The sequence below is a fragment of the Camarhynchus parvulus genome, chromosome 10 (assembly GCF_901933205.1).
Source record: "Camarhynchus parvulus chromosome 10, STF_HiC, whole genome shotgun sequence".
Taxonomy (NCBI): Eukaryota; Metazoa; Chordata; class Aves; order Passeriformes; family Thraupidae; genus Camarhynchus; species Camarhynchus parvulus.
The window spans coordinates 4644972-4672031 of NC_044580.1; the positions used below are offsets into that span (position 1 = coordinate 4644972).

A 27060-nucleotide genomic window follows, 5' to 3' on the forward strand; every position below is an offset into this window, starting at 1 on the left:
GCACCAAGCAAGAATAGAGGGACAACCCATGGATACTTCTGGAGATGAGCAGGTAAACAGTCAGCTACAGGTTAATTTATGTCTAGGTGTATAGGAGTGGGCTTTCTTTGCAGAAAACCATCTCTGTTTTAAAGTCAGAAGTACTGCAAAGAAGAAACATGGAACCATTAACTCACATTTAAGTGATCTTGCCTTTGATTTTTTCTGATTTTTTCTAAGATTGCAAGGTTCTCTTTTTCAATGCCTTCATCCTCAGATTTCTTCCCATCAACTGGTTCCTCCTCCTTCATATCATAGTGATCCAGATCTTCAATGTCCTACGAGAGAGAGAGTAGTTAACTGTAAATAACTGTCCTGTGTTCTTCATTCAATGAAACCCTCTCCAAAGGCCTCTGGGATACAGTCACATACTGCACAGCACTATGGATTTCTGATTGTTGGGTGCCATTTCTATTTTGTTCTAACTTCACCCTCAGCCAACATAACCACTGGAAGTATAGAGAACCTTCATAATACAAATGAAACCCAAATTCACAACATGTTTCTGGTCACAGAAACAAGTACTACCTTTGCAAGAAGATAAGACTGTAGAGAATTAGCTCACTGAAGTAGGCAGCAAACTGGACTAGAGAATCCAAAAGTACCCCAAGGTAGGGTGGCTCCAAGATGTTTCTAAATGGCCCTTTTGCAATTAGAATCCTACTATACTACACTTCTCACAAGCAATTAACCTATCTGGCAGGGCTACAGCAACCCTTCAAGAAAGTTAAATATTAGAAAACTATGTGTACTTTATTCAAGGCTAACATTTCAGCTAGAGATTAGATGCAGTAATTTTGGAATCAGGACATAAGGCAAAATTCTGTGGTCAAGCATTCTGATCACCCAAGCCAACACTTCAGTTCCATGTTCTAGACCAAGGCACTAAAACCCCTCCACTCTGTATCTGAGATGGGCTTATCTTTGTGGCAGAGGAGCACTCTGAGCTTCAGACAATTGCCTGAAGGTGATTCAAATGCAGCCTGTGGAGAGGAGGGGAAGCATGTAAACACCTTGACACGAAAAATGAAGCACTGCAGCAGCCACACCAGCAGATTTTGGTTACACAACTACCAGATACACTCCAGTATGCAGAGCTCTGGCACACCTGGGGCTGCTCTCCATGTGCCATCTGTTTGCACGGCAGGAAAACCCACATTCAAGGATGTCCTATGTAACAAGAAATACACCTGGTGCATCTGACAACACTGTTTCCTTCAGCTGTAACAGACTTCAGACTGAGTATTCCTCAAAATGCTCATGTTTCTCCAATAACAGAGCTGAGGAATTGAAAACTGCTTCTCCATCTAGAACTGGGACTAGATTACAGGTTACAGATATCACTGGCACGCACAATGCCCCCTGACAGCTGATAAATAATGGCAGACCATTTCTCTTTTTTACAAAGTAACCCAAACAGAATGCAAAAGGCTACTCTAGTAGTCTGCAAGCAATCAGAGCCTTGTGCCAGCAGGACATGGGACATAAGAGCAACTTTACAGAAACAACAGCTCCAGCAAATGTAGTCTGGATCAGGCTAAATATGGCTAAGAAAGGCTGCTACAAATTAATTTAAGACCTTGGTAGCATTGATATTTTCTCTAGGAAGATCATTTATTCAGAGAGAGTTGTTCATTCTTACTAAACCTTAATTAAAAATCTAAATCTGAAGCAGTCAGAACAGTTCTACTATAGCAGTCTATAGTAGTGTAGAAAGCAAGAATCTTGGAGCTATTCTAACATGTAGCAGATGCAAGCAAAAAGGGTGACTATTACAACTAAAAAGCTCATTAAAGAGAGCACCATGTTGCCAGACATGGACATAAAAGTTTAGTGTGTCTGTTTCGATGTCCTTCCAGTCCTTTCAATTTATTACAGTCAAAAACTAGCTCACCCATTTAATGAGTCAGCAAACTGATTTACTCTTAGCAAGTCTGCTTCAGTTTGGGAGGCACTTCCAACTATATCAGAGCCAGTTCACATGCTGCTTGAAATAGGAGTTAACAATGCAAAAACTTACTGATTTGGCACACAATGTTATGTATTGTTTGACTAAAGCACAAACAGATGTCCAATTCTCTGTATCCAAGTACCTCACAGCTGAGATCTAGGTTTAAGAAGAAAATTTCACTAGGTTTCTGGTTGAAGGGAAAGCTGACATTCAGGTAAACATCCAAATTTTAATTATCTTTTCTGTTGAACTCCAGGGAGGTTACACGTTACAGTTTGGTTTAATTATTAGTCAGACATTGCAGAGCAAAATGACAAAATTCTACTAGATTAGGACAACAATCTCATATATAGACATACTTCACCCATATCATCTTCTTCCTCCTCCTCTGATGTAACTTCTTCTGTTGTTCCATTCTGCAATAAAACAATGAAAGTTCTGCATAAATTTTGCATACACTTCTGGCTTTCAAAATCAGCAAGTCTACTCTCAAAGAGAAGCAGTAAATGCAAAAGTTACTTGTCAAACTTCAGTCCTTTGCAGATAAGGGTAAGATGCATAAAGATGCTTTCCTGGAACATGAGAGTGAAGAGACTTTTTCACGAAGCAAAAATAAATAAAATGTCTCAATTAATTCCAATTAAGTTGTAAACAGAAGCTTTTAATTCAGGTAAGGAACATCCTATTCTGAGACACTGTCAAATGCAACAAACACATCAAGTGGGTTACAACCCACCATCCCTTAAGCATGAAATCAGATCATGGCTCTGACTAGAATCCGTCTACATGCTACACCCCTAGAAAGAAAAAACTCAATGAACTTTAGACCTCTAGAACTCAATGGATTCTTTTTCTCACTACCTAGAACTTCCATGCAGCCAGAAGTATCATCATGTAGCCATTGCTATTAGCCTGTTTGAGGAAATATCAGAACAATACACTGAGTTAATTTTTATGACTTTCTCTTTCAGGATACCACTCCAAGCTCAGGAACTCTGCGCTGCAGAAATACTCAGGAGTATTTTGATATGCTTGTCCTCTGCTCACTCTTCCTTTGGCAAAGAAGTAATGACACTGCTCTGACAATATATGGGACCAGATGAGTCTTTGGTCAGAGTTACTAAGGCCCCTCTTATTTCACTTGAAACTGTCTGACATTTCTGGCTAATAAGAAACCTTCCATGAGTTTGTTTTGGAGTTTCACAGCACATGTGAGACCCTTCACAAAGCTACACCCTAACAGCACAGCCCATTGCCTTACAGCTGCACTGCTGAGTGGGTGGCTCAGAGAAAGGACCTATAGGATTACAATTTGGCATGTGACCAAAAATTAAGCAAGTTATTTGTCATTACTATAGCACTGTCACCACAGGAAAGCATCTGTTACTCTAAAGGAGTATTTTAGCAATCATGTCATCTTAATGTGTACAAACAAAAGAAGATCCCATAATCTTATTAAAAAACAGAAAAGAACAGCTACTATCAGTTACCAGTTCTGTTTTCAACACAATACAAAACATTTTGGTTAAGAAGACCACCTCAGGCCTTCACAATTCTTAATTTTTCAAGTGCACAAGAAATAAGCAAGGCACCTCCCTATCCAAAGTAACATATGGCCTTGAAATCCCATGTCTCTGCAAGGGATTGAAGAAGGAAAACATCAACAGTAGCTCATCCAAGTACACACTGTGAAACACATACTCTTCAACAAAGAGCCAAATATTTCAGAAAAAGTAAGTTTGGGAAGCACTCCAAGTGCACAGAGATTGGCTTGAATAGTGTTTAGGAAGGAATTAAACTTGACAGCACTGGTATCACATACACACCTTACTGTGATACAGAAACTTCAAAGGGAATTGCGGAATATTACCACACCATTATTAAATGGATTTTGCAAATAAAATTCAGATTGAAGACACTGTAATGCAAAAGTGCTTCGTATCACAGTTCTGGTTTACACAAGGTTCAATCTTTCCCATTATCTTGTTTCTTGGAGTTAAAAAACCAACTCCTTTATTGGCATAAGAAGGTGCCCACAGCTTTTTGATTTACCTGTCCAGCTGGCAATGGCTGATCTAACATTTCAACATCTGGATGCTGAGGAAGATTATATAATCTGCAGAGGTCACATATTAATCGCTTCAGCTGCTGAAGAAGCTAAAAACAACAAAAACACATGGATAAGTTAATTTAAACCAAAGCACAGGGAAATATATTTAGAATTTTCTTCACACATTGATATTGAACTTAAGTCAATGTACAGCATTTAAATCTGCTAAGGCTGGAATAAAATTTCCTCTGTAATATTTGCAGCAAAGTCTCCACAACAGAAACTCAAGGACATGGCAAGCTAGCAATGACTTCCATTCATCTTCCTATGTATAAGAAGAAAGCCATGAGTAGAAAAACAATTTTTGGTCTGACAGCATCATCTATTCCAAGCATAGCTGTCTGAGCCACACATCACTATGGAATAAGTAAATGGTCACATTCCCATTTCCCAGCTTAAATAACCAAGGAGGAACAGTCTGGTTTTCCATACCCTGAATTCCTTCACAGGGCACACCAGAGAGGCAGCAGAAGCAGGACCAACCCTGTCCAAGTCCCAGGAGCCAGGAGGGCTCTGAGCTGGAGCCCAGGCACTCTGCTTGCTGTATCTTGTGTCAGGGTGAGGCACAATCTGTTACTATCTCTGATTTGTGTTTCCAACCTGTTCCACTGATTGTGCTCTGTTAACTGCAAACTATGCACCACCTCACACTCACTAATGTAAGGCAGAAAAAAATTTACTTCTGCAGAAACAAACATTAAGTTTGCTCTTTGATCATCAATGAAGGTGATTTCTACAGCTCTTCACTTCCTCTAGGCAGCCTCAGACACCTAGCTAAGGCCAAGGCATGAAATACTATACTACTGCATTTCCTACCTTTCCAAGGTCTTTGCACAGCTACGTCAGGAAAACAAAAAAAGGACTGCAAAATCTATTTGTAAAAGGGTCAACATCTCATCATTTGCAAAATACTAACCTAGATGAAGCTTGCAGAAATCATATATCCATTTATGGACTTTTCTTCCCAAAACCAAGGAGAATTTGTCCTGCCACTTGTCAAGGACAGCATGCAAGATAGTAATTTCTGCACACACACTCCAAAATACTTGTCTAAAGCCTTGCCATTGGCCAGTTTAAATACTGCCACCTTACCCCACTGGAAGTGAAAAATTCAGTCTATCCAGGGTTAAGAGCTCATTTCCAAGCCCGAATCACTAGCAGTGATAGGAAAATATTGCCCTTATGCTATCTGAAAGCTTTAGTGCTTTTCCCTTCTACAGCAGAATTCAACATTGTGCTTCATAGGAATGTTATTTATCCATCTGAGGCCATGAACTGAGGTACCAGCCTGCATTAGAACACTATCACACCAAGTCTGCTGTTTCTGCATCATTCAGGATAGTCAACCCAACCCCAAAATAAAGTAGATAATCAACCTAACTCAAAAATAAAGCAGATATCACCTAAAGGACTGGGGCACCACTCTTAGGAGTATATACATGAGACATAAAGTTAGTTGCCAAATAGAACCACAGGTCTTAGAACTATTATTTTTGGTATGTGCAAGATGCTTAGAATTGCACTGCCATACATTTTGTTGAGAAACTTTTTCTCTGCACAAACATTGCCTCATGGAGAGCTGGAGCATAAACCATACAATTCCAGGAGCTGTAATTTTTTACACAGAGCCAATAATTTGTTTAAATCTTCTGTGAATCATACAAAAATAAATCTAAGCAGTGGGGGAAGACTGCCACCATTGGGCTGGTCAGTTAGCACTGGCCTTGGAAAAGCAGATGAATACAGTATTAGATGTGCCTTGACAGAAAAACAGTAAGGACTGGAGAGTTAAGAACTGCTTCCTGCCCTGCTTCCTTCACTCCCCCCCTCCTCCCCACAAATAGTCCTGTCGGCTGAACTGGAATTCAGAAGGGATTTTTGCAGCCAGGACGTGCCACACTGTAAGCTTCCCTTGCTTCTGAGCACAGCACCACAAGCAAGGAACAGGAGCACCCTCAAAACAACAAGGTGCTGGCACAGCCTGGGCTGACTTCCAGCTGGGCCTGACAAGGGCCTCCAGCAGCTCTTCACCTTCTCATTTCCACTGCACCACAGATCACACCACTCCGTGGCAGCTTATCAGCCTTGTGGCAGATCAATTCTGGTGTGCTTCAGCACCACTTCATCATGAAGGGGAAGGCAGAGACCTGCTGAGAGCAGGGATCCCCTTCCTTGGCAGGATTCTACATTGCAGGGTTAGCTTAATCCAACTCATACTGCAGTTCATTTTTATAGATCAGCTGCTTTATTTGCAATCAGTGTCTACAATTTGCAAAGGTGGTGGCAGAGCAAGAAGCTGATCCTGTCTGTACAACCTTTCCACCCTTCTTCCTTATTGCTACATTTTTCCTCCAGAGGAATTAATTTAATACCATTGATCTTTCTGCCATGGATCACCATCACTGTTCTCCCTTATCCTCTGCTCATCTGTATGAAAAATCACAGGGTAATTTGAGCTGAAAGTCACATCTGGAAGACATCTGATCCAGCCCTGTGCTCTAAGCAAGATTTGGTATGTGTTGGTATGTACATGAACCGACTATCAAAAGGGAGAGTAGATTTCTGTCATGTATTAATAATTTAAATGTATTTCCAGGGTAACTTCACAGGCTTGACTAATGTAAAATGCATGCTTAACACACACACTTGGAAGCTACTGCAGAAAAGTGAGCTATCAGCACACCAGTAGGTCCCCTGGAATACAAACTGCCTAGAGCACAAAGTAAACAGCAACCAGAACTCCTAACCCACAGGGTAAAGGAGTGAGGTCAATAGGTTGCAGAAGGGAAACCCTCAAGTGACCAAACACAACACATTTCTAACCTTGTGAAAATTATTATAATTAATATCAAAATAACAAAAATTACACCAGTAGAATACACAGCCTCTATAATTTTTAATGCTTCAGGAGTTCTGAGAGCTTGGTGATTCTTTTGGACACAATAATGCTGGTTTAGAACACAAACACCTCTTGGAATTGTGTTTCCTATCTTAATGTCCTGCACATCCGAAAACAGTTTAAAACAATTTTTTCTGAAAAATTCCTAGCCTACACTAGGAGGCTTTTTTATGTATGAAGATTTCTTCCTAATGTAGTATGAAAGCATTAACAATTTTAGGATACCTTTGATGGTATTAATATCCTGCTGGGCTCACTATGAAACACCCTGTTTCCTGATTATGAAGAAAAATGAACTTAAGAAGTGCAGTTTAAAAATAAAAAGACTTAATTATTCTGTGTGTCTCTACCTACACCCACAATATCTATATAAAAATAAATGCATCAATAAATCTTAGCCTACCACTGAGAAAGTGCTGAAGAAGGATACAAATGGAAACAGAGGGAAGCAGTAATTGTCACTTGGAGTGTGGCCACTACTTGGTTATCAGGTACCAGTGACAGTACCTGGCCTGGCCTCCCCCACACTCAGCAGCCCTGGGCAGCTTCAGACTAAAGCAAAGTTGATTCCTGCATTTTGTCTCTGACTCCCACTGCAGAAATAGCTGCTGCCACACTGGGAGTTTGCAAGAGACAACATGCTTCCCTGAAAAGCCTCCATGTGGGACTTAATCTAAAATATTAGCACAGAAGCAGTGTATTTCAAGACAGCAGCTTACCCAAGCTGTAAACATACTTATGCCAGGAATTGTGTACTTACTTTTGACATCTTTCATGCAAATTTAAGGTCTAGAGTGTGAGAATAAAGCTGCCTCTCTGAATTTCAGCCCATTTCCCTATTATCTTTAAAAAGCAAACCTCCAAATAGTGTAGAGTTATAGTTAACATCTCATGAAATAAGTTTGAGGCTTCAGACTCGCATCATGTAACTTCCATCATATTAAACAGAACAAGGGAAATCACAGTAAGATTTCTCTTTTGCATAGCACAGCCACTAGAAGGCAGATGGCAGTTTCATACTTAGGAAATCTAAAGCATGGCTGATTTTCAGAAGGAAATTCAGGAGACACTAGGGGCTGAAAGAACTCTGTAGCCTCTTCATCTGCTGACTGAAACTTGCCCAACGTTGACAACCAAGCAGCTAAGCTGTCCAAACCTGAGGATATCCATGCTGATCACATTCTTAATAACCTTTCAACATTTTTAGTGTTTTGATGAATTTTCATAGTAAAAGCAACATGCTGGTGCAAGGTAACTAACACAGTTTCAGACCCACAGAAGATTTTCCAGGAAACACATGTAGGATTTCAACATCATAAATCAGTTTCTGTGTTACCATGTCAAATGACAAGGCTTCCACACGTCAAACATTTATGCCTGAAGAGCATATTCTCCAACAGCTGACACCTGTCCCGTGTTACAAAGCAGGTAGAAAGGGCAGTAGAATACCAAAGGCTAAACCAGGGTACATGTGCCAGCACTGCTTTTAGCACAGCTGAGCTCCTGCAAGAGTCCTATGCCTTCTTCCATTCAAAATTTGACTGCTCCAGTAACCCTGAGTTTAGAGTAACATGGCACTAATGATCCTTTACCTGCAGTAAATTAAATGAAAGCTAGTTTGAAACATTCTAGATCATTGTAAATTAAACTAAGTGAATTTTTATGAGACAGTGATAAATTAGAAGCCTTTGGATTTGTACTCCTCTATCCCTTCTTTGCTGCAAAAAGTCTCTGTGTGAGTGCTCTATGCCATTGAAAGGGAGGGAATTCTATGGGGAAGAGTTGAAGAGAGAAAAAAAAAACAAATTAAAAAGTCACAAGCCATGTCTTTGGAGCAAAAAAAGAAATCAGATTTTGTAGTGCAAGTATTTGTCTCCTCAACCACTCCCATCTGCCTCCACCTTGGCACAGCACAAAGCAGGGTGGATTCCTGAGAAACCAATGGGCCATCACAGGTGTCTATTACATCAACCCAGCAGCTTTTTCACACGGGCAAGTACAATCTTGATAGCAGAAGCTGTTTTCTTACCAGCTACATAAGCAGTCCGTGTGCATATGCAATTCAGCACAGCAAGTCCCATGCATGTTTACAACAAAGCTTTCCAGCCTCTTGCAGGCAGTTGCACACAGGAAATACCTCGTTCAGAACCTCTAGGCTGAATTTCAGCCACACCAGCTTCAAGCTGCACAATCTTCTGAAAAGTGTCTTTAGCAAAAAGCTCATTTAGCCAGATTTTCTGCTACTGCCCCTTTCCAGGCAAAGCTTAAAGACCAAGATTTATAATATTCTTCTGAATGTAGTTCAGTCAAATCATAGGTTGAAGTAGAAAATACAGAGATGTACATGTTGTGCAATCAGATCCAACAAAATGCATGAAAGCCCTAACGTCCCTTTACAATTGTTTTTAATTATGGCAAGGCCCACAAAGACTCACTTTTATTAGTTTCCTAATTATTTTTGCTAGAAGTCAAATGCATCCTATCTTCAGATGCAAACTATCTTCAGAAAAAGACACTTGTACATTTTTATGTAAGGCTGATAGGTATCCCAGATGAACATTATCCCAGGAAACATAACAAGTAGTGGGTTTTCCAAAGAAACAACATTCCCAATTTTTCCCAAACCAGATAAATACTAAGCACATAATCCATGCAATAAGCAGTATTCTGATTTGTTTAGTATGAATTGCATTCATGTCCACCAAAATAAACACAAAATGTTAATATCATCTATAATAAAGATCACCTGAGTTTGTCAGGATGCTGCAATACCCCTTTTTGAGGCACAAACTGCATTTGTACTGAAATTTATTTCCAAGCACTATTCAAGGGCAGTTTCCTAGAGAGACTAGGAAATTGATTTTTATATTCATGTGCCTTTCCTCTGAGCTCCCATCACTACATGAAAGGGTATTTAAGTAAGATACAATGCTTGAGAGTTTTCTGAAATACAAAACAGCCATCAGAATCTGTATACAAAGATTTCCTTTAAGTAGCAATTGTCCAAAGTCACAACACTGCTTAAATGTATCAGTACCTAAGAAACATTCTGATGGATGAGAAGCTCTCAGGTCAAGTTTTCTTTGAAAGAAGGAAAGGATTAAAGAAACCAAGAATCCTTGGTATTAGAACAATGGTTTGGAGAATATACATTCTCAAGAGTACAAAGTTTTGCCTCTGCAATTGATTTCTGTGCAAAGAAAACTCTACAACAGCTGTCTTATTCAGCAGTTTTAACATTTTCATCCAGTTCACTGTTTAATTATTTTCACAAAACATCACACTAATTACTGGGGCTGAAACCTTACTTTTTTAAAAGCTTACTCTCCAAAAGAAGTTATATTTTCCTTCTTGCCTCAAATCTTTTGGATTACTTTTGGCTCCTAAGCTTTTTGGAAGAGAAAGTTGTGTTTATAAAATCCCCCAAATAACCCTAAAACTGAACTAGCTGATCTTCTTGTTAATGTGACAAAGCCAAGTAAGTACACAATCTCAAGTAAATGTCCAAAATAACCAAAATATTTCACTCACCAGAGTATTGCTCTTCTTAATATCTTCTAAACGCTCTAAGACTGAAGTCAGGTTTGGGTCATCTGATTCTACAAACCATATTGGTGATGAAGAGGGGTAAGATTCCTGTTTAAAAACAACCAAAAAACAAAACACAAGACCCAACAAATAAGCAAAAAATCCCAAAGCTTTAAAAATCATTTACCCCCAAAATTCCATAACACAGTGTTAATATCGCCTTTAATCGTACTCTGTGGCAGGTAACACAGAAGCTTTTAACACCACATTTTTAGCTAATGCAAAAGAAATTGAAAGAAATCCAGCCAACTGGTTCTTCTAGTATTTCAACCTATTTTTGTCTCTCAGATGATGGATATGCATGAGAAACAGTGCTGAAATGTTTAAAACCTTGGGGGCAGGTAGGGCAGGAGGGAGAAATTTAAGAATGTGGTATGGGTGATAATTAGCCAAAAATGGAATCACAAGTAGTACATGTCAAAGAATAAAACTGATGCTGATTTTTCATAAAAACACAGCTTCCTGCCAAGAAAAGTTGTGAAAGGATAAAAGCTGGTGTCTTTAGATTTCCTCCTCAAACAGGATTATTGAAACTCTTCAGGCACCAACCCTCAGCCAAAAGCAATGCACCTTAAATGCCCTACCCTGGAGGACAGTTTAACTGGCAGATCACAGTTTAATGACAGATAAAATGTGTCATTTTATCTTTGTACCACCAAGGCTCATTGAGGACGTTGCACTGTTGAAGACCTCTCATGCAATACCCTGAATCCAGGAGAGCTCACAGAGTAACTCCATTCCATCCAGAGTCCCACAGCTGGCAGGCAGGTGCCAGGACACAGCCAGGTAACACCAAACGAGCTCACAGGATTACAAGTGTGCTCCATTTTCCACAACAAGCCATGGTTTGGGCGCATGGAACCCATGGAAGAGATGTGACCCACAGCTGCTCATGGGTGCCAGAGCATGCAGCCCTTCCAAAGGGGCTTGGCAGACCCCTGCTACAGAAAGGTAAACAGAAAGCCCTTGGCTCTTGCTCACACATTCTAAAAACTGAATTGTTCTCTTCACACAGATTTGGTAAGATTGTGAGGATGGAAAATGCCATGTAGTTTCCAACTCAACAGTAAGTGTCCCTTCGTGTCATTGATGTGTGTGGATTTTACTTGTTTTGCTTTAGTTATTTAAGGCATTCTCCACTTCTCACTCTTTCAATTAAATTTTAGTAGCTGAGGACAAATTGCTGAACCTCAGTTTTATCACCCAGATATTATCTTCATATCCCCAGGTCTTACAAAATAATGAAGGAATTTTCATTCATTTCCCTCATTGCAGTTGAAAAGGGAAAAAATCCATCTTTCTCATTCCAGAGACAATAAATTACGCTTCATTCTTCAAAAGTTAACAGGCAAGGTTTGAAAATGAGAAAAATACATAAAGAAAGCATGTCAGAACTGGCTTTTAATAAAGCATGTTTCCTAACTGACCTTCTATCTGAAGTGCTGAACCTCATAAACGAAGCCATATGACTAAAGGGCATCAGCTTTGGCAAAACAGACTGACACCATACTCCACAGAAGTTCTAGATAGAGAGGTCTAAAATCCCAGCTGTAAACTGAAGCCTCTACATAAACTTATTTTTTAACAAGTTCAATCCCCTCAAGTTAACGTATATTTTTTTTTCTAAATCACAGCTAAAAATTCTTTAAAGGAATACATGATATTCCCAGCATCTTTATGAAAAAATACATCTTTCATCTTCACTTCAAAGCACACTATACTATACTTCCCTTGCACTTTGTATTTCTTGATGGGAATGTTGGTGTAATCTAAAGTCAGGCAGCGGGGTAAACACTACTACCATTTCTTTTAACTTCATGAGCTGGACAGAGAAATTTGGGTCTCAAGAGCAGCTGGGTGAAACAAGCATTCAGGCAGTGGGGCCACACTTAGCAGAGATTCCCTTGTGCTGTCCCCCCACAAAGCAGAGACCTTTGAATATCTATTCTTGATTAACTAAGGCCTAACATCTCAAAGACCTATCAGGAAAGTCCAGCTTGCCAAGATTTACAGCTAAGGCAGGCTTACCAATGTGGTTTAATCACCTTCCTCCTTTACATAACACAGGGCTTCAGAAGAGTGTATTTTCTGCTCAGTTTCACTTAACAGATTAATCACTATGTCTGTGGGAGAAACAAGGCTGAATTCCCCATTGCCACTGGGTTTCTAAACTGTTATTTTTAGGAGCTAAACTTCATTAAAGATATTTCAGGTTTTGTACTGATAACATCTCATTTTTAATAACATGCAACCTACTTGTAAAGCCTTCTGCACTGGTGCAACCTTCTCACCTCAAGCCTTTCCCACTGCACACTGATCTGGATGTACAGGGGGAACAGCACAAGGCAGTCTCTTCTAACTGTGGCCCCACTGACTGAATATTTGTTTCACCCAGCTGCTCTTGAGACCCAAACTTCTCTGTGCAGCTCCCAAAGTTAAAAGAAAGGCAGAAGGGTAAACACTACTACCATGACTTCAGATTACACCAACATTCCCATCAAGAAATACAAAGAGCAAGCAACATCCCTTTCAAGATTCACCAAGCCATCTATTTCTTTAAAATCCTCAGACTCAACAGAATAAAAATATTCTCCAGATACAGTCACATTTGGGCTGTGCATGCATGCACCATTCTGCTAAGAGGTATTTTCGGCTTTTTTTTTTAATCAAGCATTTTAAAAATTATGTTAGCCCAGTCCATTTTTAAAATTATGTTATTAATTGCAAAGATTTATAGAAGACAAACACCTGCTAATCTTTTCTCTTAAACAGTATCTGGAATCCAAAGACTGCTTAGAAAGTGTAACTCAACTCTCCCCTGTCTATATTCCTTTTTTCTGACAATTTTACTTCTCCCCCCGAAGAATTTAAGGAAGAACCCCACAGTAGGACACTCCTTATTGCGACCAGTATCTGTTCCAGTCTGGGGGCCTAGCTCAGTATCTTCTCCAAAACACTTGCAGCGTGTCTGTCATCAGCCAGGACACGACTGACAGTGCAGATCTGATGATCAATCCCACTATGAGTTTAAATACACTGCAGTGGCTACTTGAACGTGCTGCTGCCTCCTGCTCTGAGTGACAGCTCTTACTCATGGTTTACGCTCACTCCATTTCGTGCCCTGAAAACAAGCCCTGCCCTCCCCTCCTGCAGGTGAGAAAACCTACAAGGACTCGATACTGCCTGGATTATTAGTGTATAGCACACATGAATGACTGTGTCCTAAAAATTATTAACCATTCAAATTTTTAGTCTGATCTAGCTTTTGAAACATGAATGAAAGAGTGCACTTCTCAGAAAGGCTCTTCTGTAACACTGCAAACACATTTACTCAGCTGTATCAGAAAATACTTCAAGTTTTAAAATTATGGCATATAATTACTTAATTGCACATTCCAACTTTTTCACAATAGATGATTAATATTAAAATACAAATTCAATTAAACTTCAGTTTTGTTGCCATGCTTAATTCTTCACACTTACCAGTAAATATATTTAATTTAAAAATACAAATGGAATTAAGTTTCTTTAGATCTGTAAGTAATCCATATTTTTGGAACAGCTGATTTCCACGCGGATATGAGTCACTGTATTTTGAAATACAGAATTCACACATGAACTTCAAACATTCTGAACTTGAGATATAAAAAGGCTCATGAGTTTCTAATAACCACAGCAGGCAACTTAGAGCTAAGCTTGTGGCTTGTAAGGTCAAACAACTGAACTTCACATGAGCTAATTCTGTTGAGAGAATTAAGTCAGCTTTTTTTTCTCTGTATCTGTATGCTACAGAGATAAGAGGTGGGTTTGAGCTGTGGTGCCATGTAAGGAACACAGGCTTCTCAAAGACATTTCATGAGAGGAACCCTAAAATAGCAGTTATTTTACTATTAATTGTCAGCGGCTAAAAAGCCCCATTATTGCGGGCCTTTCACTAGAGAGCCGCCACGCAGTGATTTTGTCTCCATAATCTCTCTCAGCTGCACAGCTCTCCCCATATTCAGCACTGGAGATGTTTTATGTAACTGCTGCTTTTCTGCTGCTCTCCACAAGCGAAGGCAGGGGCTCATTGCCCAGGCAGGGCCGTGGGCACAGCAGGGACAGGACAGCAGCGACATCACACCTCCCTGCACGGCAGGACAAAGGCAGGATGTTTACAGCAGCACAGATACAATTACAATTCATGGCATCATCACTTCTAGAGACTCTTTGTATCAGCACCGGGACAGACTGGGAGCTTTGTGAACGCAAACGCTTCTGTGACAGAATGTGGTGAAAGAATTTAGCCTGCTAATAAACACACAAAATACAAAGGGAATAAAGCTCTGCACTCCTGCCATGGGAACAATTTCAAAACTGATCAAAATCATTTAGAAAAACCACTGTGTTAGAAGAATACACACGGGATCTCACTGTTCAGACATTCCATTACATCCTCTGTAAGAGCTCTACTTACATTTAATAATTTTGCTAACCAAAGGACAACAAAAAAATAAAGCAGCAAAATGTGACAGAAGATTCCAGGAACACACACATTAAGACAGCTTTTCCTGGGCAGGATCTGTCATCTAAGTATATCCTATCTAAGCTTTCTCATCCTTAACAATAAGGCTGTTTCCTTGCCATGTTATATAATCTTCAGCCTGCTTTCTAAAGCTACAGTGACACAATTTTGACATCAGTAGGAGACTTTTAAATGAGACATTTCTAAATTACTACAAGACTTTTAGAATTGTGATGTTGCTAAATCAAAACAAAACATCTTCCTCTCAGTCTTAACATTAGAACAACCTGTACTTGCAGTTTGCTACAAGGCAAAAGAGTAATCATCTCTCCTTGTACACAACTGAGCCATTTTATCACAGCTAAATGGCAGGAACATACATTTAAACACATGGCTACTGCATCATGACTTAAAATCACAATGACATGGTGACAGTTCTTAATTTTCTTTAATTTCCCAAGAATACTAGATAGAAAAAGTGTGGGGGTGGTTTATTTTAAAAATCCTTAGCATACTATCTGAATAAATTTCAACCAGTTTTGTTTTCTGTTTGTTAGTTTTTGCAAAATCCCCATCATAGACAGAACCTAGTTCTATTCTTTTCATACCAGATACAACCAAAACTTAAGTAATTTTCCTAACAGTCCTTCTAATATTCAATTTTCTCAGTCCCAACATTTTTCTTCACCCTCCTTTACTTACAAAAAGCAGGTCTTTTAACCAGCTTAAATACTCAGAGAAGGCTGGAAAGAGACCATTCTTGCTCACCCAAATCTTGGTAATGAAGTAAATCCTAATGGAACAAGACATCTCAGAGGCCTAATACAATCTTCTCAAGGTGAATACATTTGCAGCTATAAACACGTGCCAAATAACTGATTACAAATCACAGATGGCTTTCCAACTTTGTCCATTTAATAAACCAGCAGAATCAGATCTTTATTAAGGGTCATATATACATCCTACACAAACATTCAATAAATACTGAAGAATAAACAATAATTAGGTTCACTTTAGTACATGTTATTTGCAATTGTTAGTCAATTATTCACCATTTATTTTTCCACCCGTATCAAGCTGCCTTTAGAGAAAAAACCCACAGAGTTAATATTAACAAAAATATCAGGATTTCAGAAAATATTCTTAAAGCTAAAGTTTAGCTTGGTGATCATAAAACACTAGTACTTACAGCTACTTAAAACAGCATTAGTTGTGATTACACAACTGACAGATTGTTTCCCATAATCAGAGGCCAAATTTTCCAAAGGCAGCTTAAGAAGCAGCAAGCATTTGCTATCACTAGCAGCTCAAGTGCCAGTGAAATCCACAGGCTTAAGAACCTTTAAAAGCCAGCAGATTGTCATCTGTCCTCTCAACCAATCCTTTATAACAATTAAGAAAGAAGAAAGCATGAAGAATCACTGTCATTGAAAGGAATCCAAGTCAAACTATTTCCCAGAAACCTCCTGTTACTTAAACCCCTCAAATTTTTACTTTCGAACATTCAGACACCACCATTTGCTGTGTTGTGTAGATCGAGTCATTGAACACTACAATACTCTAACATTTGCACTTTTAGAGATGAAAAATTTGTAATTTCTTAAAGAATCGAATATGTCAGTAATCCTGAGTTCTAAATGATAAGAAAAGTGTTTGCAGTGGAGGGTTTAAAGTTAAATTTAGTATTTGTGGTAGCGAAGAAGCAACGTGAATTTTAAACATCACTACCAAACAAGAGGAACTTGCTTTTTTAATTGGATTTTAAAATCATATATAACATGCTATTCACTTGCCCAAAAGCCAGTCGGTACTGCTTTACTTTTCCATCCTCCCTAAAGCCTGACAGCCTCAGTTCAGTGAGAACACTTGTTATAAATCCTGCATTTAGTAAGGCACTAAGTTCAGCTGTCTGAAATACACATCTCTGCCTACAACATGCAAAATTACTGCAATTCTACTCTCGAATTTAATGGCTGTATTGACAGCTACAGCCTATACACAACAATCCCAGCTGAAGCATCATCCTTTGGTAGGATCCCTGGGATTGCAAGAGCTTAATCACCCTGCACCTTTGCAGGAAGAAGGTGAAAGAATCCCCCAATCCTGTTCTATGTCAGTTCTGCTAATACGCTCAGTGCTGCAGAAGCCAATACCTTCAGGAGCACATTAAATCCACACAACTGACGGGGTCACAGCTGGCCTCTCCCACACACTCTCCAGGGAAGGAGGCAAGTGTAGCAGAGGACATTGTTCTAGAATTGTTCGTGTGATTAAACACAGCCATGCTAGAGATGAGAGGGTCAAAGGTACGTGCCTCACGGAGCAGAGGGACCATAACAAACCACAACTCTATAGATGCCAGTAAGATTCACTCTGCAACCACAAATTGTCCCAAACAAAAACACAGTTCTCTGTACAGACAAGTTCCACCGATTGCAGAAGGCTACCACAAAAGCAACCAGGAGGAAATGTTTTTTGTGAGCACACAGAATGGTTCTGGATATCCCCTCACAGAGCAAAGCCACTGCCCTGCTGTCACATCAGGTGTCACAGGCACGTGTGCGCTGCTCTCACACTGCACCTTCTCCAGCCGCCTTCTACACGAGTGCACGGGGACCACAGCATGGATCTGAATCAACTGAGTTAGAGCATGGAACACTTTCTGCAATATACAGACCCAGCAGCATCTGTAAGTGCCAATCTTCACTGACAACCACCACAGAACTAAGAAAGTATCAAAAGGGACAGTATTTCAATGGCAATTCACTTGTGTATAAATGATTCCAAAATCCAAGCAGTTTGTAATCTACTTCTTCATCTGCACTAATTTCCAGTTCAACCCAAGCTCACAGAATTCTCTTGAAATTATTAAGGAATCTTCAACTTCTTAAAATTTTTATACACCCCAGACAGAAAATAACACTTTGAGGAAAAAAAAATCCTGAAAACTTCAGCAACTGCTGCTTTCAAACAGACACATACAAGACACCAGTAACTTCAGAGTTTGTGGAATAATCTAAGATACTTAAGTGTTTTACTTCCATATCTCTCTGTCCAGGCACACACATCTCTCACTGCTCAAAACATCACTACCTGATAAGAAGCCAAAACATCTACAACCAAAGTAGAAAAGGCACAGAACACGAACATCACTTCAAATGGTCACAAACATGAATGCAAATGTGGCATTATAATTCTTACATTTCTTGTGGTCACGTTTTTATGGCCAGCTATTCTTCAAATTAATCTACGCAAAATGTCCCAACAGCCAATTCCCATACATGAAATTGCACATAACTCCGGAAGAAACAGGTTTATCAGATTCTCTTATCAGCTGCCACAACCTCATTCTCGCTCCATACCAAGCAAAAGGCAGGAGAGTAGTTGTCCAGTGGAACAAAACTACACAGAATTAAAGCACAAATTTGAAGACAGTTACTGTTTATCACTGTGAAGCAGCATTTTACTTTCCACATCATCCTAATGCAGCACGTAATCTCTCCACTCAAGGAAATTCACAGAAAAAAACCCAAACACTCCTCTAACACTTTTGTCCAAACCCAAACTAAGAATCCACCAAATGTTACTGAACTGCTGCTAAAACACAACTCAACACTACAGGATTGCATTAACAGCATAGCAAGTCAGTTGTTCTGGAGAAGCAAGCAGTCTCTGAATATGTACACTATCATGGAGGGCCAGCCTAAGGGAGCTAAGGAACATTGCTCTGCCAATGTTAACAGCAACAAATAAAGTTAAGCATCCTCCACACTCAAAACTGAGCTCAAAAGCACACAGCACTGCTGCAGACTAAGAGACTTGCTTACTGGGAACATGCCTGTAGACCCGAGACTATGTCCAGGTTTTTATTACAGCACCTCACAGCAGCAGGATGAAGCTATCCTGCTCCTCACACAAAAACCCCACTGTGTGCTCGTACCCTCAGCTTGCCAGTTGTCAGAGGTTGGTTGTTTGGGAGCCCTCAGACACAAGGGGTTCTCTTTAATGCACACATTACACACACACTCAAGCTGGCAGTGCTTTACCTAAGAGCAGCTACACACATGGGCTCAAGAGAAAGATTTACAAAATAACTGATTCTGCAATACTCTTTACTACCAGCACAGAATCTGATGTGTCCAAATTCCTGCAGGAAGTCATTACATGAAACAAATTATCAACACATTCTAATCATCAAGAGTTATTAATTACCTACTTCTGCAACTACACAGGCCAGTTATCATCAGCATGAGTGTCACAAAGCCAGAGCAACAAGAAATCGCTCCTAGTAAGGCTAGAACAGAAGAACTGGTTATAACTAAGTTGTGACATATCCCTCTCTCACCAGCTTAACTCCAGAAAGCTTTCTTGCAGACCTGCCCTCACCTTTATCACAGTGCACAGTTACCCCACAGTATGCAAATTCTGGATCACCTCTATTGTCACCCAAAAGATCCAGGCTTCCCCTTCTTCTAACTTCAGGAATTTACATCCTTCAAGCGTTCAAATCACTCAGCCTCACCTTCTATCTGTGCCCCTTCACCTCTCTGAGAGTCATCTTCCTCTTTTCCACCTTTTCCCTTTGCAAACTTGCTGTACTCCAGACACACCTGCAGGCAGAAGAATTTTCTATTCTCATCCATGTCTGAGAGAGGTCCTGCTGCCCCTTACCCCTGAGAGCATTCCAGCTGCCACTCAGCAGCCTCCCCAGCCCTCCTCTCACAGTGACATGCACACAGCTGCCCTGATGCTGCTGAGCCACAGGCCTCCAGATTACAGCCACTTGGATGGAACTTTGTCCCCGCATGCAAAATTTCAGTACCACGGAGTTCTACCAGCATCTACCATTAATAAGTTTAATACCACCACTCTTACCACAGTTATTTCCTACTCCAAAAATTCAAGGAAGCCTGTGGTATCTTGAACACCGCTGCTCAAGAACGCTTTGATTTTTTTCTAATGCTGCTATACAAGTCCTAACAGAGCTTATGCTCCTGCCCTCCTGAATACACACTGAAGAAGCTACTGCCAGATCTTCAACTGCATTGAATTCTTTTGCTGCAAGGGGACAAAAGATTATAAGGTCTGAGAAAAAGGAGAATACAGTTCATACTAAATCTTCAGAAATCATGTATTAGCTGTTTTACAGCACTTAGTACACCAAGATGCCTTGTAAGAAAGAGATAAAGAAAAAAATCCCCACATGTAAGGTCATTATTTTTATATCATACTTAGAGTTACAGCTGGACACAAGACATAAGTAAGACATACTGGTATGCTTGATTCCACCAGAGATCAACTCAGAACTACTGTGATCATATTAGCTTCAAGCGTACTGCATACAGGCAGACTGATGGAAGAGCTAAATGCTAAATAGCATCTTCTTACTTTGATCAGTCATTTAATTTTCCAGTTGTCTTCTAGGAGCTGGTGAAAGGCCATTTTTGCTTCTCCTGCATAGCTTGTAGCTGAAGAAACACAGTAAAACACATACTAAATCATCAACTATCAAGTCTGTTAAAAGGGGTTATTACCATTTAAAGGAAAAAAAACCCCATAATACTCCAGCCAAGAATTCAGGCATTTACAACCTTTCAAAATTACATAAAGGCAAACAACCTGACAGTACTGAACAGTAGTCCACACTGAGGCATAACTAAAATAGCAGCAATTTCTGGTAATCAACTTCTACAAACATTTGTTCCTATCAAGAAATTTCACCTCCTCTTTTTCTTTTCTAATAATAATACTATTTAGAGAACTGTCTCTATCTTTGCATGTTGCAGTCTCCAGGAAAGAGTCAGATTTTTCAAGTAAACAAACACCTTGCAGTTAAGTCTGGTCCAGCTGTCAGTGTAAGAACACGGGCACTGGTGCCACCCCAGGCACTGCACCCAGGAGAGGTCAGCCCCAAGTGCCACCCTGGGCTCTGCCAGCACTGCTGGATGCAGCAGCTCCCACTCAGTGCTGTGCCCCTGCTGTGACAGGACAGATGTTTGTGCAGCTAAACCAGACTGGGAAATAGTCCAGATCAACATAAGAATTTCTACATGCCAGCCAGGCCCTTAACGCAGCAAACTGAATTTTAGCCACAAGGCACATAGCCTCTGTCGGTCTGCAAGAAACAGCACTATTACCATCACACTTTGTTCTTACTAAAAATTCCAATTTTCAGTGCATGTTGAGGATATCAACAAGGCACCAATAGACAAAACCTCCTGAACAGCTCACAGGAGGAAGGATGTTGAGTGAAAAGAATGTAATTCTTTCTACAGAACTTCTTTAATTATCAAAATGCACAGAGAACTCTTTCAAGGACCACAATAATCCCAGTTCTGAGGTTACTGTCATCAACTCATGAGCAACCCACTGGAAAAGAGCACAATTTACTGTGCATTAAGACCTAAACATATGCCAGCATTTCTATTTGAAGCCCACCACTGTGGCTTCCTAGGATATTTTAGGAGCACTTCATACATTGTAGGGAAAAACAATCCTTTAAGTCCCAAAGTACTGGTTACAGCTTTTCACACATCACACAACCAGACTGCGGCATCAGAAAGGTCTTGTCTTCCAGACACAAAAGATGCCTCCTACTCCTTTTTTTGGTATTTTTTCCAATTACAGTTTTGACATAAAAGGAGAAACTAAACCCCTCACCACTCTTTTAATAATTTTTTTGTTAGCTTAATTTTGGTCTGCTAAATAAAACAATACTAAGCCTGGTCCATTCCTATTGCATGTTATGTTTGATAATAGTTGCATGAGTGCCTTTTTAAAAATCAGCAAGTACATCTAACCCTAGCTAAAAAGTACATGTTATCAAGACAAAGCCATGTATGCTTTTATACAGTCCTGACATCCACATGCTGCGAGACAAAGGTCTCAACCTCACTACAGAATGCCTAATGATGTACAAAAATAAAAAGTAAAAATCCATGGTTGGAACGGAATGCCTCCTTCATTATGTGGTTAGTTCTGTGTACAAATAAAGAACCTGTTAAAAAGGTTACCAGCTGTCTAGGCATTAGCTAGGAGCAAGTTCAATATGAAAATCCTACATCCTTGAAGAACTGTCCCAGGTTCCAATACACTCACTCTCTGTTATACACCCAACTTGTCAAAAGCTTCACAGGTAATATCTTTTCATCCATTCTGGTTTTAAGGGAAAATAAAGTCTTCTCCCATCAATTGCAGTTATCTGTAGGCAGCAACCTTTTCAAGTCTTTCATAGCAGCTTCTAACTCTGATTTAGCAGCAGGGTATTTTTCAGCAGAAGATGCTTCTTTCCAACAGAGAAGCAGAAGTTTACTGAGTCAGCCACATCACCTGAACTGAATTGCTGAAGTATGAAGGATATCACTGCACATCACAGCCCTGGATCCGTTTAGGGCAAACCTGCTCCCACATAGAATTGGCACAAACCCCCATTCTACCTGCAAGGGTCACTTGAGGATACAGAATTTCAACAGGAATTTTGCATATGGGTGGAAAGATATTAATATCCAGTTTCTCTTTGAAGAGATGACAAAAAATACAAAACGTTTTACAGCAATCCAAACTTCGGTGTAGAATAATTCTAACACACCCTTTGCAATTCTATGACCCTAAGTCTGATAAGGTACCAAACTGAAGCCAGAGATTGTATTGAAGGACATTTACCTAAAGTCATGATCAATAAACACCCTCCTCTAAGTAAGGCCATAGGCTTGATACTATTTCAAAACACGCCATAGGCTTGATACTATTTCAAAACACATGAGGAACACGACAAGGTTTATTGAACTTGATCAACTGGAATAGTGCTGTTAACTAAAATGGAAACCTGAGGAAAACAGAAATAAAACCTCAAATGGAGACACTGCTGTTGGCATAACAAAATGGGAATGTGAAAGTACACAGCCTGAACAAGTTCAATAATTGGACAGTTCTCAGGAATAAGCAGCAATATTTCTGTCAGGGATGACTCCACCCTTAAGTGCCTCTTTTAAAATAATCTGATTAACCATGTAAGCTCTAATACAGGTCACTACCAGAAATAGTGAAGGACAGACTTGGACAAAGTTTGGCTGCCACTCTATAAACAGAGGAGCTATCAAGTAAAATATATCTTGCTTTAAATTCTAGCAGTGTTCAGAGTCACAGGTACAGTGTCCCTTAGATGCTATAGCCAATACTGAACCTTGACAGTTCTACAGACTTATACTACAGAGACAATCAACAAACCATCTCAGTGAGAAATGCCAGTGGCAGACTTCTCAAACTCTGAATTTTAGTCTAGAAAACCTGTGGAGACCCACACAGTTCCTAAGCATATATGCTCCCTCACATCTCCAGAGGAATATTTCCTCTTCCCTCTAGGCTGGAGAGAAAAAAAGATTTGTTGGGAATTTCAGAGCCAACTTAGTTATCAGATCACTTTTTAGCTACTGAAAGCTTCCTTCCCTACCAGATATTTCTCCATCCCATAAGCTCAGCACCTCTACACGCTGCTAGACAGCTGTCATTTTACATAAACTACTGAGGTATGCTAACAGAACCAGAAAGAGAAGAAGTGGTGATTGAGCTCTGTGCTTACTCTTCCCCCTTAACAGGATTCTTGAACATCCAGACACAACCCACTGGGTGCTTTTGCCGAGTAAAGGAAAGACCCTGGTTGGATCAGTATCACAGGGTTTAAAGAAGCAAACAGTTAAAATTGCATATTTGCTCTGCAAATTCAAAACGTTAAGACAGCAACTTCTGATGTAGAGAGCCTTCCAAAAAAACCCCATGTTTACCAACAACTTCATAGCCTTACCAGTCTTTGCATGCTACCACTGCTATTTGAAGTCCTAGTTCCCTCAGTACCTGCAGAGCCACTGAAGCACAGTAAAAAAAGATTTAGGCTCTTCTAGTTTACAGTACCCACAAAAACATCTGCAGGCAATCAGGAGTCAGGGCCAAGGGACTTCATTCAGTGGGAAGGGGGAGAAAAAAAAATCACTTTTGTGACAATTGAGAATTCTAAAATGTATGTCAAAGAACTAGGATGGAAGCCCAGAGATGAGCTTTCTCTTCTTGGCCCTATCACCTGCTGCCCATTTGTTTCAAGGGAGCCACGTCTGTATCTCAGGTTGTCCCATTATTTTTAACAGATGGGGAAAGCAGCCACCTGCCTTGAAGAACAAGAAATTAGTCAACATCAGAAAGTACCAAGCTGCTGCTCACAGACAACTGTAAACAGAACTTTCAAGAAGCTAGACACAGCCTTTCATCAAAGCAGAAGTCTCAGCTCTGAGGTTTCAAAGAGCACTTTTCCTGTTCTTTTTGCAAGTTCATATGCCACAAGTCTAATGGCATGTGAGAGAGCTCCTGACCTTTGGGACAAGTGACTGTAACAGCAGATTGCAGACACTGTTTCCCCATTAACACAAATATGACAACAGTGATCTAAGTGGTTTCTTGCCTGCTCACTTAACCAAAGGCCTACAGCTAAGGTGGGTTATTTCTTTGCAGTAAGAATTACTACTGGAAGTAACTGCAATGAAAGCAGTCCCAGAAGTAGATAAACACCACAGCACAAACCCTGAGCACAACTACTTCAGGTCTTACTGCTGGCTTACCTGGTAGCTGTGACTTGACAAAGAAGAAATAACTCATCAAATTCAACTGGCAACCAAAGGTGCACAATCATCAGAGCTTTCATTTTATTGTTTACAGCGAGACATAGATCATGTTGTGTGGAAACAAAAAGCCAAATTTCTCTGCAATGGAACACTCTCTACTAAATAAAAAATATTTATAGGAAGTCACACAATTCATCATCTGATGGGTCATGTCTGGAAACAAGAACACCAACGCTTCTTGTTTATTTTATCATAAAACCCCAGAATTTCACGTCTTACAAGTATCCAGTAAAACAAAGACCTGTCCCATGACCACAGAAGCAACTTTTCCTAACAGTTAACTGTGAAAAGTAAAAGATCCACTTAACAATTCGCCTTTAATTTAATAAAGTTACTTTAAGGCAAGTAAGAATCTGGTCATAATTATTATTATACTTGCCTGGTTTGCACACACATTTTCATCTTTCAGTACTAAAATATTTGCATTTACATTAATGTTTTGAGCACCACGGTGTTTAAAACTTTCATACAAAGACAAAAAAAGGCAGTAGAATTTGTCTTCCTTAAACATAAACATGCTATTTTCACCCGAAGTGTTTCAATATGTCTCTGTTTGGCTGAATCTTGATAAGGCATTTAAATTCATCTAGAACTGCAACCAACCCAACAAAAATGAACCTCCAGCACTTTCCTGTACATGAGTCACAGATGCCAACATATTCAGATCCTTCTGCAAGTTTAGGCCTTAAACTTCTAAAGAACCAGAGGATTGTTACCACGTCACACAACACAACGTTTTATTCAGCTTCTCTTCCACTCATGTAAGAAATATTAAGCCAAACGGATTTAAGGGGAAATAAAATCCACAGAAGGGAGAACCTTGGAAACCCTCGGCAGGCAGCAGACCCTCAGCTCGGACACGGCTGCTCGCAGCCCTGACAAGTTTAAACGCCCCGTTATGATAAAACGGCCCTTTGGCGGCAGAGCGGGGGCTCTGCCTTACCCCGCCACGACGGCGACACCGACAAGTTTCCCGTGGCTGCGGCCGCCTGCGGCTGCCCCGCGGGGGAGGCCGGGCCCGCCCCAGGCCGCGGCCGTGTGGCGCACTCGGTAAAGCGCCCGCCCGCCGCCTGCTCGGGCCCCGCGCACGGCGCTACCGGCGACCCACGAGCCGCCGCAGGGCCGGGCCGGGCAGAGGGGCCCCTCTGCTCCCCCCGCCGCAGCCCCGGGGATCTGTGCCCGCTGCCCCGGGCCCGGCCGCCCTTTGTTCCGGCTCGCGGCTCCCGGCCCCAAAGCGGCGGCGGCGGCCCCGGCCCGCGTCCTTCCCCCGTGCCCGGGTTCCCCGGAGGAGCCCCCGCCGCGCATGAGGAGAGGCCGGGGCCGCCCGCCCCTGTAACTTTTGTTATGGTGGCAGCGGGGAGGGCGCCCGGAGCCCCTGAGGAGCGGCCCCCCCGTGCTGAGTCACCCCGGCGGGGCTGCGCCCCCTCCCCGCGCCCCGCGGACAATGGCGAGGGCGGGCCGTGCCCGGCCCTCCCCGCCCCGCGCGGCCCCCGCACCGTGATGTTGCAGTGGATGGTGAGAGGCGGCGGCGGCTGCGGGCTGGAGCCCGGCGGCGGCGGCAGGAGCACAAACTGGCAGTGGAGCTCGTCCAGCTTCCAGGAGACGATGCGGAAGCGCTCGTGGTCCTTGTCGAAGATGGACTCGAGGAACTTCAGCTCGGCCTTGAGCCCTGACACCGACATCCTGGCCTCATCTCCGGGCCCGGGCCTGCGCTGCCGCCGCCTCCCTCCGACTCAGCCGGCCCGACCCTGGCCCCGGCCGCGCCTGCGGGGCGGAAGATGGCGGGGCCGGGGCAGCCCCAGCCGGCGGGGCACGGCGGAGCTCCCTTTGTACCGGCCTCCGGCGCCCGCTCGCTCGCTTAAAAGGGCAACAGCGCAGCCCGCTCCCCTTCCCTTCCTTCCTCCCCGGCGGGCCGGGCCAGCCGCGCTAACCGCCCCGCCCTCGCCCTGCCCTCCTCCCTCTAGCCCGGCCCCGCGCCCGGGACACGCGCACCGGGGCCGGCCCGCGCCCCGCTCCTCCCCCGGGGCCGCCGTCCGGGTTCCCCGGCCCGGCAGGGCTGGCCCGCGGCACCTGCTGGCACTGCCCGCCCGCCCCAGCCCTGCCCGGGCACTGCCTCCTGCCCCCGGCTCGCAGCCCTCCGTCCCTCTGCCGAACCGCAGGGACCGCGCAGCCCTGCTGCTCCCTCCTCTCCCACCGCTCAGCCCTGCGGAAGGGCACGCGGTATTGCTTCCTCACCGCACTTCTGTTTTGCTAAGCAAAATCTGCAGCATTGGGTTTGCACTTGTCATCTCAGAGTCCCGT

The 27060-nt window shown here is 41.8% G+C and overlaps 1 protein-coding gene across 1 annotated transcript in view; it reads right to left on the reverse strand.

The window, feature by feature from the left end:
- UBE2Q2 (ubiquitin conjugating enzyme E2 Q2) overlaps positions 1-26672 on the reverse strand; it is a 46016-nt gene extending 19344 nt beyond the window's left edge. Inside the window, exons 1-5 of the mRNA XM_030954899.1 lie at positions 26256-26672; positions 10531-10635; positions 4043-4147; positions 2350-2406; positions 177-317 (exon numbers count right to left, since the gene is read on the reverse strand). Coding sequence (XP_030810759.1) covers positions 177-317; positions 2350-2406; positions 4043-4147; positions 10531-10635; positions 26256-26441 — 594 coding nt within the window. The 5' untranslated portion in view covers positions 26442-26672. The remainder of the gene's footprint in view (positions 1-176; positions 318-2349; positions 2407-4042; positions 4148-10530; positions 10636-26255) is intronic.
- Between the last annotated feature and the right edge of the window lie 388 nt (positions 26673-27060).